Source organism: Calypte anna, chromosome 4 (assembly GCF_003957555.1).
Source record: "Calypte anna isolate BGI_N300 chromosome 4, bCalAnn1_v1.p, whole genome shotgun sequence".
In the NCBI taxonomy this organism is placed as follows: Eukaryota; Metazoa; Chordata; class Aves; order Apodiformes; family Trochilidae; genus Calypte; species Calypte anna.
The window spans coordinates 4,896,555-4,916,018 of NC_044247.1; the positions used below are offsets into that span (position 1 = coordinate 4,896,555).

Here is a 19,464-nt window from a genome sequence, read left to right on the forward strand (position 1 = left end):
ATCTTTCCGAATTTCTGGCCGTGCTGAAATGCTGTGTGCAGGGAGCGGGGTGAGTGCTCCAGGAGGGTTCTGCGGACCACTGGACTGGGGCCGGGGAAGCTGCGCAGTGCCTGGTGCTGGCTGTGGGGCTGTGGTCCCTACAGAGGGTGTGCGGGAGGCTGCGGGGTCCTTGGTCAACGCTGAGTTCGGGTTTTGCAGCAGTGTTTGGGGAGGGCCCCGGGACGTTTAGAGAAGTCCGGAGGAAAGCAAAATGTCTCTGTGATGTGGGTGCGGGAGGCAGCGGTGGCCAACGGAGACCTAAAGACAGGCAGCGGGTGACACGTGGGGTGACACAATGGGTGACAACGGGGAGAGGGGACAGCGTGAGGCCAGCGTGTGTCGTGGGAGGGTCCCCCACGGCAGCGAAGACGCAGCCCAGCTCCCAGACCACTGCCCAGGTCGCGGCCCAGGTGGCGGTCCGGATTGCACCGGACGGGAACGCTGCTGCCGCTCCCCGTTCGGCTCGGGTTACCTGGGCGGGACGTGGCGCGGCTCTTCCCGTCTGGCCCGGCCTCCCCGACGGGAAGTGGGAGGGAGAAGCCGCGCTGGGGCGGCTGCAGCTATGGATGCTGCTGGACTGCCAATGCCATGCCGGCTTATCCTCGCCCTCTGCTGCGTGGTTGCCGCGGCCGTGGCAGCAGGTAGGAGCGGGAAGGGGAGCGGGACCACCGGCCGGCACCAGCCCCGAACCGGGCTCGCCCCTCTTCGCTGCTGGGGGCTCGCTGGGGCCGGGGATACCCGCGGGGGATCCGCTGCGGGCCCGTCCCGTGCGGGGATCGGGCGGCCGCGGGGGCGGTGGGCTGGGTGCGGGTATGTTTCAAGTTAAATGTTTATTTATGAAATCGCCCGAAATGCCTCAGCTGTGTGGGGGAGCAGAGCTCCCTGCCGCTTGCCGGGCAGGGGAGCGGGAATGCTTAAAAATCTGCTTTTCTGTCTGTGTACTACAGCGTTTTGACAGGGGCAGCAGAAATCTAAGCTCTGTTTTCGCTTCCCGGGACTGTCTCTGCCTTAACCACCAAAACCAAAGCCCACCCGTTCTCTCTGTGCCTGTGCTTGCGGCGGATCCCCGCACACTGCTGAGCCTCGGGGTTTGCGGGAGCAGAGGTTGCGTGTTGCGGGAGCGGTTCCCTCGCTGGGTGCTTTGGGCTTTGCCTTTGGCGTCACTTTTATTTTCCCCGCGGCTGGAAGCACGAAGCTGCAGGGAGGATGTGTGAATGTCCGAGAGGGTCTCTTAAGAAACGGGGCTCGGAGCCTTGAGTTGTCTTTACTAATGTTACGCAAAAATACAGTGGCAAACATCAGAGTTATTATTTTCAGCTGGCTACAGTTCGGTTTGTAACTATGAAATCAACTTAAGAAAATACAGGAGAACAAAATACGAAGTATTTATGACGCTTCACTCTTACGATACTTAGTGCAAAGTATTTGTTGATGCTTCCACGTTATTTAATTTAGAAATAAAACTGGTTTTATGCAGGGTTACCTCAGCTCATCTCGGCGAGTTGCTGCTGCATTTTGTTTTTCTTAGAAGCATCACTGTGGTTGTGTTTTTTAAGAGGGATATAATGTCTTGCCTATGGTTTGTAGTTGGTCTTTGAGTTGCTCTGATAAATTGCTGTAGTGATAATTATTTAATAACAAAAGTATTCGACTGTGTGCATATTTTGTACAACAAAAGTATGAGACTGGACAAACCTATGAATAAAAGCTAATCAGCTGAATATAATATTAAAACACTTCAGAGCTTCAGAATGATATAGACTAATCTAAAACCTACTAGATTTAAAATTCTCATGCTAATATAGTTTATTCATTTATTAATAAACCTTGAGTATTTCCAGCTTCGTGAGCTTAAGTATCTGCACACTTGAATACAATTGCTTATAAACAAACCTATTAAGAGGAAACATGAAGAGCTTTAGAATAGTAATCGGAAATTAGACAATTTATTAAGATATTTTGTTGCTTATATAAGTAATAAGAAGTGTGATTATGGGAAGACAGAATTCTTGAAGTCGTGTAGTCTTTTTGATGAAATATATTTAAACTTTTTTTTAGGTAATGTAAGTGACTCAGTATTTGCAAACTTAAGCCCGTGCTGCTGTTCCTAAAATCCATCGTAAGTTTTTGTTGGCTGAACAGGTAATAAGCAAAGATATTCTGGCTCAGTTCAGGTGTCTCAGGGAAGGCTATTTCTGTCAGAACAAAAATTCATCTTCTCTGCTCCCAGGGCTGACTATAAAACTGAAAATAAAAAAAACCAAAAAAGCCAAAAGTTACAAGTTTTTTAAAAAATTAAGCATATCCAGACTGAAACAGTAAATCCTATTTATTACTCTCATTTTCTGTGTGAGCATCTGTTACCTGCACACACACACACAGGCATGCAGGTGGTAATAATGCCTGATCACTATCATTGCCTTTTAACTGTGTGGAGGTCTGAGAAGGCTCCAGGAATTTGATTAATTTTCTTCAAGCTTTGACAGCTGAACCTCTCAGGAAGTGTAAAATAATGGTGTCATGGATGTTTTGAACAGAAGTCTCACTGAAAGAAGCTTACTTGCTTTTCCATCTGCCCTCTTCTTGGAGCTAGCAGAAGGAAATAGGGCTGCACAGTGATCCAGATGGCAAAACCAATCTCAGTGAAAATCTGCCCTTTTCCTGTGTGCTCCCCCAAATGTTGGCACGAGTTGAGACTGGTGTCTTGGGACAAACAAGTTCCCCAGGCTGAGCAAGACCTGCAGCCCTGGTTGATGCCACTTTGAAGTGTTTGTGTAACTACTGAGGCACAAGGGGTACTTTATTTCTGCAGACAGATGGGTGTCTCAGTAGTGATACCTGTAGGTACCTTTGAAAAGGAGTCTCATTTGATCTCTTATTTAATATGTCCTAAAAGCACACATTAGAGTAGCCCTTTTTAAAAAAGCAAAATTCACTTTCGTTTCCTTAGGGAATTACCAGTTGGTAACTATTTCTAGAATTCAATTCTGATGCATTCTTTACCTTTTTGTGGCAGTTTTCTGTTTTCTGTCACATTTTACTTCTTTCCTTTTCTAATGCGACCTTCAAGCCGTGTGACGATATTGAGCAAAGTGTGACTCAGTGCACAAAAGTAAGGAAAGGTCAGTGCACAAGTGGCTTTGTCCCAGCAACTCTCTGAGTCAGGGCACTTCCTCTGCTTCGATCTTGCTTTTGGGGAGATTAAGAAGTGCACCAGTAGTAAATTACTATTTGTCCCACGCTGTTCTTGCTCACTGTGTCACAGCTTAGCATGAAAAGTTTAGGTGAGTAATTGAAAAAGCACTCAAATTTCTTTAGCTTTTTGCATTCTTGAGTTTTAACATTGTTGGTTTTTAACGTCCTTGGTTTTGCTTGGACTGGGCTAAATGGTGTACCAATGTACATCTATCACTTGCAAGATATAATCACTTTTAAAAAATATTTTCTCTCTAAAACTGCATTGATGGATAATTTTGGGGTAGAATAAAGTATTAATTGCTCTACAAAATAAATGTATATACTGTTTGTATTAAAGATTCAGCATGGGGAGTGCAAACTCACAGCAGAAAAGACCTGAGAAATGAGACTCACCTTCCCTCCACAAGCATGTTTCATTACCACAGCCAATACATTGTTGCATGCTGCAGTTTCTTAAAAATGACTTTTTGTGTCTGTGTTTCCCATAATTATTTAAATTATTAATAGACTGAGGTAACAGGAATAGTAGAACCAGTTCAATGGGCAGTAGCTTATCTGATAGCAAATCCGAGCTGACAGAGCTGAGCTCTTTTGTGGTGTTTTCTGTTGGAGAGTTAAAAATCTGTCAGAATTACTAATAGAAAAATGTGGACCAATAGGGCTGATATATCCATAACTTTCAGGAGCTCTTCCACCTCCATCCAACCTGGACTACTCATTTATCCAAATCTGCACCCTGAACTGGACATGGAATCCCCCAGAGAATGTCAGTAGTAGCTGCGACCTGGAGTATTCCAGTGACATTATGATTGATCAGGTCCCTCAGGAGAAGAGGGTAAGTACATCACCTCTTTAAACTGCTGTGGTCCAGTAAATGCCTTATTTTGATAAAATTATGTGTGTTTAAGTATGCATGTGTACGTACATAAATATCTATAAATACAATATTAATACAGCATTTAATTTTTGTAATGGTATCAGAACCTCAAAAATGAGTCACACCACGATGTGGGATCTTCAGATCAGAAAAATCTGTCTGTCACACTCTGATAATTGAGCTGCTACTGATAATACAGAAGCACCATGGTAATGATTTTAAAAAAATTGCTTCAGTCTTGGCTTTTGCAGCTTTCTAGAAAAAAAATATTTATAGAGTGATCTGCATCCTTAAGACTTAAATGGCAGCTTGCAAAAGCAGATCTTCTTCACTTTGAACTCAGTTTCAGGAGGTGCCTACCTTGGTGTAGTCATGATTTGATGGCACAGTGTCTTCTGCAGGTAATGCTGATCCCGATGTATTCCTGTGTTTGCTCTGTTCCAGAGCTTTCAGTTTTCCACAGGGATTGTGTTAATGAATACAGCATGGAACACATTTGTTCCCTGGAACAGAACCTGTAAAACTTCTTGGGGGCTTTTATTTCTGTGTTAGATGGCTTGCAGGCCATATGCAAATATGGAAATAATGTGTGGATTAACGATTTGGAAAGGACTGAAAGCAGCATTGCCATGATACTGAAAGGGCTGTGGGACAAATATTTTTACAGTAAGATAATCTGTTATCAGTCCATAATTCCAAACCATCTGAATTTGAAGTCTTAAATATGCACTGACTGTGGGATCTGGAGCATTGCTAATTTGGATGTGGTTAAAATTGACGTGATGCCTCTTGAAATAGTCCTTTTTTGGGCCCTATGATTGTTTTAAGGGCTGAGGTTTACAATGGCCTTTTCATGGTCACTGCTGTATTTTTGTGATAGCTCCAGGATCTCTCTTATTTGAGGTAAAGCTCGTGTTTCTCAAACAGCTGAACGTATTTAATGGCTTAACACTGCTAAAAGGGTAATTCTGGTTTATTTGGAGAATCATAGAAAGATTTTGGTTGGAAAGAACCTCATTTAATTTCTGTCCCCCTCTGCATGGGCAGGGATGGAGATATCTAGACCAGGTTGCTGAACGCCCTATCCAGCCTCTCTGGGAAACCTGTGCCAGTGCCTCACTGCCCTCACACTTAATTTTTTCCTATTACCTAAGCTAAATCTACCCTTTTCCAGCTTAAAGCCATTACTCCTTGTTCTGTCACTGTGTGCCCTTGTGAAAAGTCCCTTTTCAGTTCCCTTGTAGACCACCTTGAGGTACTGGAAAAACTATAAGGTGTTCCTGGATCCTTCTCCAGGCTGAACAACCCCAACACACTCTCCCTCAACTTGCTGGCCACACTTCTTTTGAAGCAGCCCAGGATAGGGTTGGCTTTCAGGGCTGCAAGTTCATGTTTTGCCATTGTGACCGAGAGCTGTGCATTTTTGCATTTTTGACAGCTCTATTTTTGATGCTTTCTCTAGTGACCTTCATCAGACCTATTACATGAGCCAGCTAAGCTTGCTAACTCAGCAAAAACCTGTTTACCACTTCTGATGGCTCACTAACAAATTATCAAGTTAAAAGTCTTCTTGGTTAATGAGCTGGATGAATTTGTGGAAGGATCTAACCAATTCTAAAGTCAGCAGCAGTGAAAGAAGCTCAGTGAAAGGGACAGGGGTTCAGTGAAACAGGATGAACAAGGCTGCGTGTCACCTTGTCGAGTCTTTTTGCATTACAGCTGTTTTGTTCAGTGTTGTTTGATTTCTCTGCATTCTCATTAGTGCCAATACTTTTTTTCCCATACAAGAGTGATTACACCATTCATTACATAACAATCTATTTTAATCCTGCTTCCAGTTAGTAACAGATGTCCCTCTCACCCAATAAAAGATGACCAAGAAAGTGGAAGAGAAGGGAAAGCCTTTTTCTCACATAAACACGTCCTGTCTTATGGAAAGCTCATGGGCTCCTTGGGTTGTGTTGTATTGGGCAGTGTTGTATTTAATACACATTTTTGGATTTGTATTGATAATTGTTTTCCTTTGCTCCTTAAATCCATGCAGACTCTTTTCATTGCTTTTTGGTTGTCTTCAAATGCTCTTTCTTCTGTTTATGACATGCACATGTGCACACACACAGAAAGATGAAGGTTAGATCTGTAAGTTTTTTCTTTATATAGCTAAAGTATTAATGTGCTTATTTTGCATTGTCCATAAAGGCTTACTGTAGGACTATTTTCCCTCCCATTATAGCTGTTCCTTGCTGTGGCCTCTGCTCATGCCTGCAGGTCAGTGGAGAAAGAGAAGTTCTCCTTTGAGTTGTGAGCACATCTGATGAGGAGAAGGAGAAGCTAAATGATGCCAAGACTTCCCATGTTGTCAGACACATTTGATTTGGCTTTGAGATGCTGTCTGAGGGGCTTTAAAGTATTTATAGTAATTGCCATGTGTCTGATACAGTTCTGATTTTCTTACACCTCACCCCCCCTCCCCATCTAAACCCAGGAATGGAGCAAGAGTCGCTTCCGTGTGACAAACGCGTTCTTGAGTGAGGAAATGCGTTTCAAAGTGAGAAGTGAATGCAAGGATGGCAACAGCAGTGAGCCCAGCCAGTGGGTGGAGACCTCTCTTCTGCCAACAGGTAACGTGTGGTGGTGGCCAGATGTGAGCCAGAGGTGGCTCTCTTGGCATGAGGAGACACGGCCTTCTCTTCCATGCTGGTTTCACTGAGTATCATAGATGCGTATCAGACTAATGCGGCCATACGAGCAAGGAGGGCTGGTTCACTTGACAGTTTAAACAGAATGATTATACTATATTTAAACCCAAATGGAGTCTTCTGACACTTAAAACTTTATGGGCAAACCTGTAAATTTAAATGCTTTTCCAAAACAATGATGTGATGGCTGTTATTCTTGTCATGCTGTGTTTGAAAGAAAAGAAGCAACATTATTTGTTTTAAGCCTGCTGACTTCATGAGTAACACTGAAGCCTTTGAAGCCAAGATTTTTCTGTACAAGTAAATATCCCTAAAATAACCCTACATTTGTAAATATTAGGGGAAATAATTAGCAAATTTAACAACTTGTTGAATAAGTGACAAATAGTTATAGTTAGGCTCTCTGATTTTCAAAGAGATGAACAAGGTCTGCAAAACTCTGGATAGCGAAATGAATAGAGAAAAAATATTTTTTATTTCTTGAAATAAGGGGTCCGAAGTAAACTTTAAGGAATAATATATTCTGTTAGATATTGGAAGGTAGGATGTACAGCAAGGAAACAGAGCCCTTTGCCTTCATTAATAAAAGTCTCTCTAACTCAGGAGCATGATTTGATGCGGATGAAAACTACATGTGGATGGGAGAATCTGAGAGCTTATCAGGCTTGTCTGTGTGTCTGTCAGAAAAGAATTCTGCAAATCAGGGAAGTCTGTACCAAACAGATTGGGGCTTTCAAAAGTCTGCTTGCAGATAAAATACTTTTAAATACTTCTTGGAATAGGAGAAATGGGTTCGGTTTGCAAGCTCAGAAATAAAATGTTATTTGGAGTTTGCTATCAATAAAAGCCTGGATTTTTAGTAAAATTAACATGCATTTTATTTTTAGTTTGGTGAGATATTGCTACTTGTTACAAGGAAGAAATATCTAACATGCTGTAATATGCCAATATAGTACAAAGAACTTGTACTATTCCAAAATGCAAGTTGGATATGAGTAGACTATTCCATAATTACTCTGCCTGGGAGATACATTGACATCTGTACTCACAATTGCTATGTACTCGTGTATTTATTTTCTGTAATTTGGGTTTCCCTGTGTTGAAGAAGTTGAACGTCTAGAGGTGTATGGGTCTCAAATAAAAATTCAACTTACCTCAGTTCTGCTTTTGTCCATATATAAGAACTTCAGGTATTTCCATTTCCAGAGTACTGGAGAACTAATATTGTATCATAACTAATTAAATGCTGAGTAATTTTAGTGCTGATGGCTGTAGCAACTATAAAACTAAGTGCTGTCCATATAATTGCCAATTACTTTAACTCTTTTTTAATAAGTGTCTGTATTTTAGTACTTTCCTGATTCAACACCTTGTCCTTAGCATCAGGTAACAATAAGTAGTAACAGAGTAGAAACTGAGATTCAGTGTTATGATTAGCTGGCATTTAGAAGTTGTCCTGGTGCAATTTCAGCTCTTGCAAGTGATAAACAACTGGAATTCTTCCCTGGCTGTGCTGAGGCAGGCACTGCAGGCTGGGAAGTGACCCACCTTTGCCTTCTCAACAGCTTCAGTTATGTAAAAAAAGGGATGCTTTGCTTCTAGAAACTGGGGAGAAGACTTTGCTGGCAATAGAAATCTGAAGAGAGCTCTCCAACTTGCCTCGCAGGTATTCCAGGTACTGCTGCTGTTGACTTGAGGTGTGCTTGGCACAATTTGGAATACATGGTTTGTACGTGGCGTCCTGGGGAGAAGGCAAACAGCAACACCAGTTACACGTTGTACTACTGGTTTGTATAACTTTTTATTCCTAACTCTAAAAGTGCTTTAGTGCTGATCTTTAGGTTTACATTACATGTTTTATTTATCTGCTTCCTGTTGCTTTGAGAGATTCCAAGGCATCATGTACAAGTTATTGTTGGATCCTGTCCAGCAGATAACTTTGCTGCTGAAGGGTGAAGAGGTGGCTGTTGTTGAGACTTCTTGGGAAACTGGGAAGCACTGGCTGCTTCTGTAGTCCAATCTAGAATAGCTGCAGTTGCTTTCTAATGTTTTTCTAATCTGGGTTCAAAGAGGGAAGAATTAAGAACTAAACTAGACCAATATACTAACTGCTTTCTTGGCAGCCCAACCAAAACATTTAAATCAGAATCAGTCACTAATGTATCTGTTAGATCTTAAATGATTGGAAAATGGCATGAAAGCATAAATAACATTTAGCAATAGTTTTGTTTATATCTTCTATGTCATAAATAACTGATTCACCTCGAGTGTTATGGAGAACATCTTTTTATCATCATCCACACCTGCCAGCTGAGTGCCATAAACAGACTTTTCTTCCAAGGGAACAGAGTTGTAGTGTGAGCAAAAAGTTGGCAGCAAAGTTTTTTAATCTATGCATACTTCTGCATGTTGATGGGGCTTGGGAAATGACAGATTACATTAGCTTCTGTAGAAATATTGCATTTTATTTTCTGAAAGACCTTTGTACTTCAAAATCAACTTTATGACTTATCTGCACTGAAATTGTTTTGCTTCCTTTCCCATGGCAGTCTTGCAGGCTGTTTAATTATTGAATTTGGACAGCAAAAAGCAGAAAACTTGCTGCTTTAGTTAAATCCTGGGAGGACTGTTCTCTCTCTAAACTGCTACTCCAATAATTTTTTTCTTTATTACAAGAACAATACCAATGACACCTCGGCAACCTGAATTTCTGAGTTTATGGATAATCACTGGAATAAGGCTTCATAATAGAGCTGGTTATTTTCAGTTTACCTGAAAGATGTAGCTGCAGTGTCAGAACAGTGTTTTCAGGCAGGCTGCATGGAAAGAAAGTTGGGGTATTTTCAGTTTTAAAGCTGAAAACTACAGAAAAGCTTGGCTTTTGGATCGAAAGATGCATTTTCTGTAAGGTCAGTGAGGTGGGATTTTTTGTTTGCTTTTCAGAAATGAGTAAACAGTTACCTGAAAAATTATGGCTTAGTTCCATTCTGTACTCTCCTTCACTGATGTTTTCTTTTTAAAAGCTCTTCCTTTCATCCAAAGTGAGTATAAATATGACATGAGCTTAGAACAAAGAAATCCAGTCAGTGCACAGTAGTACTTACTGAAAATGAGGTTTATGAGAGCAGGTTGGTGCTTTGGCACAGTATTGTCTGTTTGGAATGTTTCCCATCCTCAGGAAGCCCCAGTGCAGAAAAGTGGCAAGGGAGGGATCAAAAAGGAGGCTGGACCTGAAAACGAGAGGCAGTTTTGTCTTCTCCTGCCCCTGTGTATTGAGATGTGAAATAGGGGAACATCACTCCTGTTGTTTTCCTAAACAAATAATTTATTTACTCTGTATCACTTTGAAAAAATAAAGATAATCAATTTTCTATGGAGGAAAAGCTACTGGTGAATTTTCATTGGAACTTGGAAGCTGGAAGCAATGAGTCAGTTTGTCATAACTTCTCTGCTATCAGAAGGGAGTATTGACACTTTGAATAGCAAATGCAGGCAATAGATGAAACTCAACCATCTCAACCAAGAGCCACAATCCCTAAGGCATTGGTAAAGGCAGCTGAGCAGCTCATCCTATCCCAGAAGTGATCCAAATTACCTGGCTTTCTAAATATTTTTTTTTTCCTTGAAATAGTTTTCCCCTGGGGAGAATGTGGACCAAAGCTGAAAGCAGCTGTTATCTTTGATGCTTGGGTATAGAGCAAAACTGCCTCACTTTCTGCTAGTTGACACTCTTTAAAAAAATAATGTTCTTTCTAAAGCTTGAGATAAATTAGAACCTTCTTACTTGCTTAGCTTTACTTTTATATATGCTATAGGACAGCTTTAATGCAAGTTTTGTCTTAAGAATTTGTAATACAGGTTTAAAAATAAGCTTGTCCATTGTTCTCCTATTCTTTTGAAATTTAAAAATTATTAATATTCCTATAGGTTTGATGGTTTGAAAAACCATCAGAAGTGCAACAACTATTCTGTGGACCAAGGAATCTTCAGATGCATTTTCAATCTTAGCTTCCCGAAAGTCACCAATACTTACCCAGATATAAGTATTTTGATCAGAACTGATGCTGAAGAAATTAGGCCTGTGTGTGCAAATAAAAATCCTACAACTCTTGGTAATTTTAACATCCCATTACAAAAAATATAACAAAAGAAGCTTGGTAGTACATCATTGTGTTTGAGAAGCTTGTGATACATCTGTATGGATGAGACAACATGACTAAATGCTCTCTTCTATTGAGCTTTGATTTAGAAATTACATAGAAAGGGTTTGGTTTGGGGGGATATTGTTTTGGGTTTGGTTTGGCTTTGTTTTTCTTTTTTTTTTCCTTTTCCCCTAATTTTCACTATTACTCATCTGTTGTTGTTACACTTTCTTTACTTTTGGGTGCTAACTTGGTTCACTTTCTGTTCCTGACCTGTAACATTATGCAGTATAGGACTTGAACCACTTTTATAACTAGTGAAATGTAAAGTAATTCTTCCACTTTGTTTTTCAGTAAAACCTGCTACTCCAAGAAGAGTTACACTGTCAAAGATTAATGATGGAATATACATGGAATGGAGTGTTTCCACTTCCACCTTCCCAGAAAAGTGTTTGGGTTATGAAGTTGAATATCACAGTGGTGGTTTGGATACTGCTCAGAGAATTGAAGTAATTTTTCATTACTTGAGTTGACCAATTTTTTCCTGTGTATCTTTTATAAACTTGTGTTGATATCCACAGTAACTCAAATATTTGCTGTTTAAAAGTGAAAAATGGTGTATGCTGCATGTGAGTGGGTCTGGTACAGTAGCTGGAAGCATTGTGTGGCCATAAGATTTTTCTCCCATGCAGTAGGTTTCTGGTAGCAGTATCTGTGCAATACAAATCTGTAGAGAAACAAGATAAACCAGGTGCCTCGGGTTGCCAGAGAGTGGGTGTGAGTCCACCTGTGCCTGGTTAGGGCGGGCCCCCTATTACCAGGGGGCCAATAAAGGTGGGACACACACCCACAAGGAGGAAGCTCACTCCTGTGTGAGGCAATGGAGAGGCCAGCAGCTCGTCGAGCCTCAGGAGCAAGAAAGGCTCCTCCCGCTACACAAATCAGAATCATAGAATTGGCTGGGTTGGAAGGGACCTCAGAGATCATCAGGTCCAACCCTTGAAGGGATTGAAGTCTTGTGAATCCTTGCCATCATTTGTTATGGCAAAGCAATAAAGTAAACACTTAACAGGAAATACACTGAGGTGCATGTACCTGTTTGCTTTAGTATATGGGATTCTGGTCTGTAGGTGTTGGGTTTTCCTGTCCTGGTCTGTGCTTGGTCAGATTTGGCCTTGATTGTCATAAAGTGAAATTCATTGCTGGTACACACAGGAACACTGAGTGTTACGCAGAAAAGTAAGGGGATAAAAAGGCATGGGGGTGGGGAAAGGTCTGTGCTCTTAGATATGCTAAAAAAAGTGTAATAAAGCACTGAGTTTAGTGTCTGGATGTCCTTGTGCCTGTATCTGCATTGCCAGGCTGACTACTATTTGGTCAGTGGTAAACAGTGTGATAAATGTAGAAGTGAGGTGCAGTCTACTACTGTGGAACATGTTTAGTTGTTTGTTCTACCCCAAATTTAGTAAGCTTGAATAATATCAACTTTCCACAGGAAACTGCTATTTTGGATCAAAAATAAATGAAGTTTGAGCCCAGCTAGAGTATTTGAGTGCCTCTCTAGAGGCATCACTGAAGGTTGGTGTGGTCAAAACTGCATCAACATTGCTGTGAAGGGAAAGGTGGCATAAGACACAGATGCAGTTCCAGACACCAAGTCTTAGTTTAATTATTGATGCCAAATTGCCAGGTGCTGTATGATAAAGATAGCAGTGAATATGATTAAATCACAGCTTTGGAATCTCTATTTAGGCAGTTTGTCCTGGTTCAGTGTGTCCTTTTTTATGAAGTTCAGTATTCATTCAGAATACATTAGCCACATAATGACTGTGGGCTTGTAAGTGACTGAGAAAACATTGCTCATTGGATGAAGCAAATTACCTTTTTTTTTTTAACCTTAGGTTGAAAATAATTACGTGACAGTTCCTAGCACTGATCCTAATAGCAAGTATGCCTTCAAAGTGAGAGCAAAACCAAAGCCTGAGTGTTACAGCAGCAAGCTCTATAGTGACTGGAGTGAAGAGAAGAGTATAGGTGAGAATAATTCTTCCTGCAATTTGTTGCACTTTATTCTTCCTCTGTAAGGCATCTAATTTGGAACCTTTTGTCTGCTAAGTAAATGGGAGTGAAAGCTCATCTTTGTGTATCAATTTTAGGTGATAAGAGGGCAATGTCCTTCAGCAGTGCCATCAAGTACTGCCTGTAATTGATGTGTGTGGATGGGATTGCTGTCCCTGTAGCTGGGCAACAGCCCCTTTTCAGTGCCATCAGCTTTTCATCCCCCAGTCCTGATGGTTTCCATTTTCTTGCCAAGTGTATCTACATTATAATGCTTTCAAAAAGGACTTGTTGCCTGCAGAAGTCGGAGGGTATTTGGAAAAATCCAGTCTATGAATTCATAAAAAAAAATAATTAATTACTCCTCGAGGGCCTCCCAAAACATCCCTAATTATCCACAACTTTTGTTTTCCAGGTGAGAAGGCAGACTCTACTTTCTACTTTGTCTTAATAGTGGCAGTTCCAGCAATAGTAGCAGTATCAACAATAATTCTACTGGTTTATCTGAAAAGGTAAATAATCATCTCCCTTTATTTACAATCCACTAAATCTGATTGGTCTTTGACTTGTGTTACATTTCCTCTCTCTTCCAGGTAACTGTCCCTGTTGTATCATGTTTCAGGAGCAGCTGTCTTTACCAATAACATGAACTGCATGCAAAAAGGGCAACACTATTGTGCCTCTGTCATGAGAATTAGCTTTTACACACCTTATTCTTGTTGCACATGTATTGTATCTCCTCTCTTTAAGCAATATAGTCCAAACTCGAAATTAGGCTTATAGATGAAATTTATTTTACCAGATTTTTTTTAAGTCTGCTTTTGCTGCTTGGTCAACAGTGAAAATTATTTAGAATTTGTCTGTGGGAACATTTTCCCACTTCTTTTGGCTTGGGCAGAAAAAGTGAGAATTAGGTAGAGTTGCACCCAAGTATGACTTTGAAAGGGTGGTTTTTAAATTAATAGATCTTTCTTCTAAAGCTTTTCTTTTTATTTTTCCAAAGGCTTAAGATACTTATTTTTCCTCCAATTCCGGACCCTAGAGAAATTCTTAAGCGTATGTTTGGAGAGCAGACTGAGGATTACCAGGTCAGTAAGAAGCTAAGAAGTGTTGATTGAACTGAAGTATGTAGGTTTTCAGTTTTCCTAATATCTATATCTATATTAAGATATCTGTATATGTGAAAGTGTATGTATGCAGACTGTTAAGAGTTGTTTGTTAACAATTGCTCAGAGCTGAGGGGGATTTTTTTTCCACTTCAAGTTGCATGCATTTTCTAGATACATGACTAGAATTGAGCTATTCTTTTGTTTCACAGACTGCTACTCCTTTAAGTGTGTTTTGCTTTGCTTTTAGGGTTTTTTTGTGTTTAGATTTTTTTTAACAATTGATGTTTTGTTTGGTTTTTGCTCATTGCAACTCCACTAAACTCCTTCTGCTGAACATTCAGGTCTTTCCTAGTTGCTCACTTACGATGTTGAATAGTTATTCATATTTGACTCCCAGAAACCTGTATCTTTAGCACTTTGACTCCCTGTACCACAATCACTTAGCTATGAAGCAAATCAGGGCATTTAGCTTCTCATCTGCAAAAAAACAAAACTAACTGCAGCTGCTTTAAGCTTTGATTCATTAAAGACTTGCTATGGGGCACTGTATCAGGAAATATAAACATACATATTATGGGAACTCTTCTGCAAGTTTTTATTATCTGGGTTTCTAAACAACTCCAAGTCAGTAACTCTTTATGGAAATCCTGAGGGTAGTCCATTGACAAGCCTTAATTCAAACCTGGATGTGAGGCAAGTATCTTGTTCTCTGAACACAGTCCTTGTGTGGAAGGGACCTTCTGACCCACTGGGGCATCTCAAAATCAAATTGTATGGGCTAATAACTGCCTGAGTGTCTGATGCTGCCTGTGCATTGGGTGTTCTCAGCTGTACAGGAGTTGTAGGAATCACTCACTTTGTGAAAGTTTCCTTTAGTGGCCTTCCTATTGCAAATGGTTTTGGAGGCCAAATTCCAGTATTCCCTTTTTCTAAAGGGCATTCTGAATTCACCAAATAATAAAACAGGACTATGTGGAAAGAATAAATCTAGCCTCCTAGTTTACTATCTTTTGCATAAGTATTTCAGCATGTATTGGTGATTGTGAGACTAAGATGGGACCCATGGCCATGAGAATCATAAGTATTGGTTATACTTCGTTGTGCTTGGACACAAAGCTCTAAGTAATGCTGCAGTCCTGCCTCTCAGTACTGTCTTGGTAGTCTAATTGTGCTCAGGGTCTCAGTGAAAACTCTCCAGGCCTGTACATCCCCATTTCTTTGTACTCCTGGTTCAGCATCACCCATTGGTTCAAGGGTTGGACTCGATGATCTCTGAGGTCCCTTCCAACCCAGCCAATTCTATGATTCTATGATTAGCTGTGGCTGGAAACACTCTTTAACATGGGTACAAACCTTCAGTTCTCCTTTACCTCCAGAAAGGACAACTCTTTTGTCAGCCAGGCTAAAGCCATGTCCCCAGTAAGCACAGTTTCTTTCCCAGCTGCCTTGGCTTTTTCACCATAACACAGGCTATGTGTGAAATGGGCTGAAAAACCAATGCTCACGAAGCACTGTTAAAAATGTTTTTGTTCTCTTTCAGAGCTGTGCAAAGGATGATTCTGTGAATGCTAACAACAGGTTAATTAAGGAAGAAGAAATTCATACTTTAATTTTAACAGAGACTCCAGAGTGCACTATTTCTGAAAAAGAAAACCAAACTCTGCTTTAACAGTGAAAGATGAGGAAACTTCCATTCTCATATCTCAGGTGACAATGTAGATGTGAAGAGAGACATCTACCAGCTTCCACCTCTCTGGGCCCTGCTTCTCTGGTGCTCAGAAGATACATCACTAAGAGTGGCCATTCCTCCATCTCTGCTGGGATTACTCATCTTGGATCATTCAAGATGAGCTTTTACATAAACTTTGTGTGGCTGCATGGGAGCATCTCTCATTCTCCATCCATCTTTGACCTATTACTTGTCATTTGCACTTCTGTTTGTGCCTCACGTTGGACTGTAAATGGGATTTTGGAGCAAACACTGTGAGTTCTCTGAAGTATTTGGCTCTATTTTGCAGCAGATGAAATGAGTGATTATTAGTGCTACTAAGATCAACAGCTGCAAGGTAGGACACCAGAGCACGGACCATTTCTGTATGGATTCTTTGTGTGCTTCAGGGCAGGGTGCTTTCCAGAGGGCACTTATGGACTGAACTTGCACTTTTGGTTGATGTTCACCAGCTGTGGTGTGGTTAAATCCCATAAAAGAGGACTGCATTTTCTTTTTAAAAAGTGTATGAAAAGCCTCTCTGTTCTCCAGGTGGTATTCTGACTGTCCTTAGAAAAGACTTTTTGTTTTGTATCCTTTAAAATACTTGTCCTCAGATGCCTTCATGGACTTCTTCAGTTTTTTAAAATGAGAATGAGATAATTTTTTTAACTTGTGTTGTACAGTGGCAGATAACTACATTGAGTCTCACCAGGCTGTGATTCTACTTTGGCCATATTGGCCTGAAAACATCTGATTTTTGGAAGCTGAGTCATCCTGAGTCTGCCCAGAAAAACTACCAGGATGGATGTATGAGTCTAAGGAACTGTGGTCAAATGGATCAGGAAGTGAGTGCTAAAGCACTGAAGCCAAATTAAGTCAATGACAAAGATCTGTCCTTACTGCTGAGCTGATGGATTTGTGGGAAAAGATGATGACAACTTTGGTCTGCTCTCTATGGGAAAAGCCTTATTCTTCCTGTAGTGATGAGGCTGTGATTTGAGTTTCACCTCCAGGTGCTTAGCAATTTTAAATGAGGTAGTGACTTGAATTTAAAAAAAAAGCATTCTGTATTTTACTGAAGCAGCTTGATGACTTTTTCTTTTTTTTTTTTTTTTTTTTTTTTAGCTGTGAACAGATTTATTCATTTTCTTGATAGATTTTTGTTTGGTTGGGGGTTTTTTTGAGGTTGCTGTACCCAGCAAAGCTCAACAGACATTTTCTGGCTCAACTGGGTTACTTCTCTGCTCTGAAGTCTGAGCATTAGTTTCTACTCTGTGCAGCAAGGGTAGAACAGCAACTTTACCTTGATTATGCTGGAAGCAGAAACTAATGTCAAAGGGAGGAAAAGGTGAGGTTGCACTAACCATGCCAGCTGCTTATGGTTAATGTTCAGGAATTTCTTGCTCCTCCCAGTTAAGTGCAGACACATAAGTCATTGATACAGTCAGTCTTAGCAGACAGGGAAGAGATCTCCTTAGTAGTCTGATAGGAATAAGCTTTATGGCCACTGACCTTTTAAAGTTCAGCCCTGTCCTCAAACTCCATTCAGTCAAAAATCTGAAATTAAATGCTACATTTTTAGAACACACCGTTCTGCAACAAGTAGAACTAGTGAAGTTTATGTTTTAGACACATATATCCATTCCCCTCCTTATGTATTCCCTCCCTCCCAATAAAACCAGTTCTTTCCCCAGTCCCCACTGAACCTCTCAAATAAACACTTTCCTCCTTATCTCTTACCTACCTCTCACTAGTGGTGGTAAAAAGGGGAGGAGAAATGTAACAGAACTAGAAAGCCCTACATTAGCTTGAATATTTTATTTATTTACTTATTTATTTAGCCAGGCTAAAAAAATAGACATTATAAAAAATGATTAATGAGAAGGAATGAGAATAAACCCTCAGGGATTTCACTGAGACAAACCAAAACTTGGGTTATACAAAGCCAGCTAAAGGCATAATGTGGGGGAAAGGGTAATTAAATTCCTGTGACAGCTTCATTCCCTCCCCCATACAATGTTTGTATCATTATAGTGGCACAAATATTTCTCAAATCTACCTCATCTAGAGTTTTGCTCATCACAGACCACTAGAGAAAGAGAAATCTATGATTTCAAGATAAGTGAGTGGAACTGTAAGTTTTGTGGCTTTCAGTACAGCAATCTAGGAATATGATTCTCTGTACTTTACCCTTAATTCTTTTGACTTTGTTTTCATATTTGCGGTAAACTCAAGGGTTATTTGTTTGAAAAATAATAATAACAACAACAGAAAAATACAAAAAAACCCCAAACAAACAAAAAAAACCTAAATTCATAAAGTGGAAAAAACAGATGAAATGTGCTAGACCAAAAGGAAGACTCAAATGGTAATGATTGCTTAGATCATGGAAATGTTTTGGGTAATTCTTTGTTTCCCATCTAACAGACATAGTTGCTAATGGATGGTTTTCTTGATCCTGTGTTTTGGTAAAGTAGGTGTCTGAGTATATTTTAATCTTTAACATGTTTTGTTTATGGTTAGGGGTTTTTTTTTAGCTTGATGTTTTCCAAGTTTTGCTTGTTCTTCATTGCAGTTACTTGAATCACAGAATCACAGAAAGTGGGGGGTTGGAATGGACCACGAAAGATCATAGAGTCCAAACCCCCCTGCCAGAGCAGAGTCACCTACAGCAGGTCACACAGGAACACATCCAGGTGGGGTTTGAATGTCTCCAGAGAAGGAGACTCCACAACCTCCCTGGGCAGCCTGTGCCAGTGCCCTGTCACCCTCACAGGGAAAACGTTTCTTGTGTTTATATAGAGCCTCCTACACTCAAGTTTATATCCATTGCCTCTTGTCCTGTCATTGGACATAACTGAGAAGAGCCTGGCACCATCCTCCTGGCTCTCTCCCTTTGCATATTTATAAACATTAAACATTCACCCCTCATTCTCCTCCAAGCTGCAGCCCCAGCTCCCTCAGCCTTTCCTCATAAGGGAGATGTTCCACTCCCTTCATCATCTTGGTTGCTCTGTGCTGGACTCGTTTCAAGCATTTCCTTGTCCTTCTGGGACTGAGGGCCCAGAACTGGACACAGTATTCCAGATGTGGCCTCACCAGGGCAGAGACTTGTAAATTTTCTTAAAGAATGAATAAATATGTTTGAATACTTTGCAGTATAATTGGGTGGCATTTTGTTCTTGGGTGGCTGGAGTGATGAGATAGGGATGGAACTGTACACAAGATTTGTGCTCTCACCCTCTGGATACTCAGTGCCATGCTACTTCCTTACATTGGCATGGTTTTCCATAACACTTTACATAGTTAATAAATTCTTAGTGGAAGCCCAGGTATGGTCACAGAAAATGCTGCAGAAAATTCCCCCCTTCTTATACCATCAATGTGGTTGGGCAACATCTGAGCTTTTCAGGTCCAGGAATGGGCATGGTAGAGCTCAGAGGAGCAGATCTACCAGATTTATTGAAGGTTCATCAAGGTGATTCTCAGATACCTCAATTTTCTCAATATTTGCAAAAAATGTTTTGTGAGAACAAACCCCCTCGGTTGTATTGCCAGCTGTAGAAATAAAGCTTTTAAATAACACTCAAAATCCAAATGCAAAACCAGATTAAAATCTCTCTATTTGAGC

At 40.6% G+C, this 19,464-nt stretch overlaps 1 protein-coding gene across 1 annotated transcript; it reads left to right on the forward strand.

Annotated features, from left to right (window-relative positions):
* The first annotated feature begins 494 nt into the window (after positions 1 to 494).
* Positions 495 to 16,912, forward strand: IL13RA1 (interleukin 13 receptor subunit alpha 1). The gene is made up of 10 exons (XM_030449066.1): positions 495 to 680; positions 3,921 to 4,072; positions 6,600 to 6,735; positions 8,480 to 8,600; positions 10,741 to 10,925; positions 11,310 to 11,464; positions 12,857 to 12,989; positions 13,429 to 13,525; positions 14,017 to 14,101; positions 15,663 to 16,912. Exons 1-10 carry the CDS (start codon positions 602 to 604, stop codon positions 15,789 to 15,791), a joined length of 1,272 nt encoding a protein of 423 aa, XP_030304926.1. The 5' UTR covers positions 495 to 601; the 3' UTR covers positions 15,792 to 16,912.
* The last annotated feature ends 2,552 nt before the right edge of the window (positions 16,913 to 19,464 follow it).